The sequence below is a fragment of the Bison bison genome, unplaced genomic scaffold, assembly GCF_000754665.1.
Source record: "Bison bison bison isolate TAMUID 2011002044 unplaced genomic scaffold, Bison_UMD1.0 scf7180017864475, whole genome shotgun sequence".
Classification (NCBI taxonomy): domain Eukaryota; kingdom Metazoa; phylum Chordata; class Mammalia; order Artiodactyla; family Bovidae; genus Bison; species Bison bison.
Genome location: NW_011495036.1, coordinates 3,774,425 through 3,774,734, shown reverse-complemented (window position 1 = coordinate 3,774,734; position 310 = coordinate 3,774,425). Strand labels below are relative to the sequence as shown.

General features: G+C 58.1%; 1 protein-coding gene across 2 annotated transcripts in view; it reads right to left on the bottom strand.

Annotated features, from left to right (window-relative positions):
- LRRFIP1 (leucine rich repeat (in FLII) interacting protein 1) overlaps nt 1–310 on the bottom strand; it is a 94,414-nt gene that overhangs the window by 28,914 nt on the left and 65,190 nt on the right. For both annotated transcript variants that reach the window (XM_010862052.1, XM_010862053.1), the window contains one exon: nt 180–305. In XM_010862052.1, the coding sequence (XP_010860354.1) occupies nt 180–305 (126 nt within the window). The remainder of the gene's footprint in view (nt 1–179; nt 306–310) is intronic.

Sequence of the window (310 nt, the reverse complement as noted above, 5' to 3'; positions counted from 1 at the left end):
CTGCTCCCTGCAGGACACCAGAACTGGGCTGGACCCTGCTGTTACTGGAACACGGAGCTTAGGGGAGCCAGGGAAGACCTAACCGAGAAGAAGAGCTGGGAATCTACAAACTCGATCTTGTTTTATTTCAAGACTCCTTTCCGGTTTCTCTGGCTCAAGCGTTAAGCAGAGAACCTTACCTTGATCTCCCGGATGGAAGCCTCGGTGTCAATGGAGATGGAGGTGTCCCCGCTGCCCCTCCGAGAGGAAGTCCCCCCCAGGGAGGCCAGCGTGGCTGCAGACAGGCCGGGCAGGCTGCGAGACCCCTGTA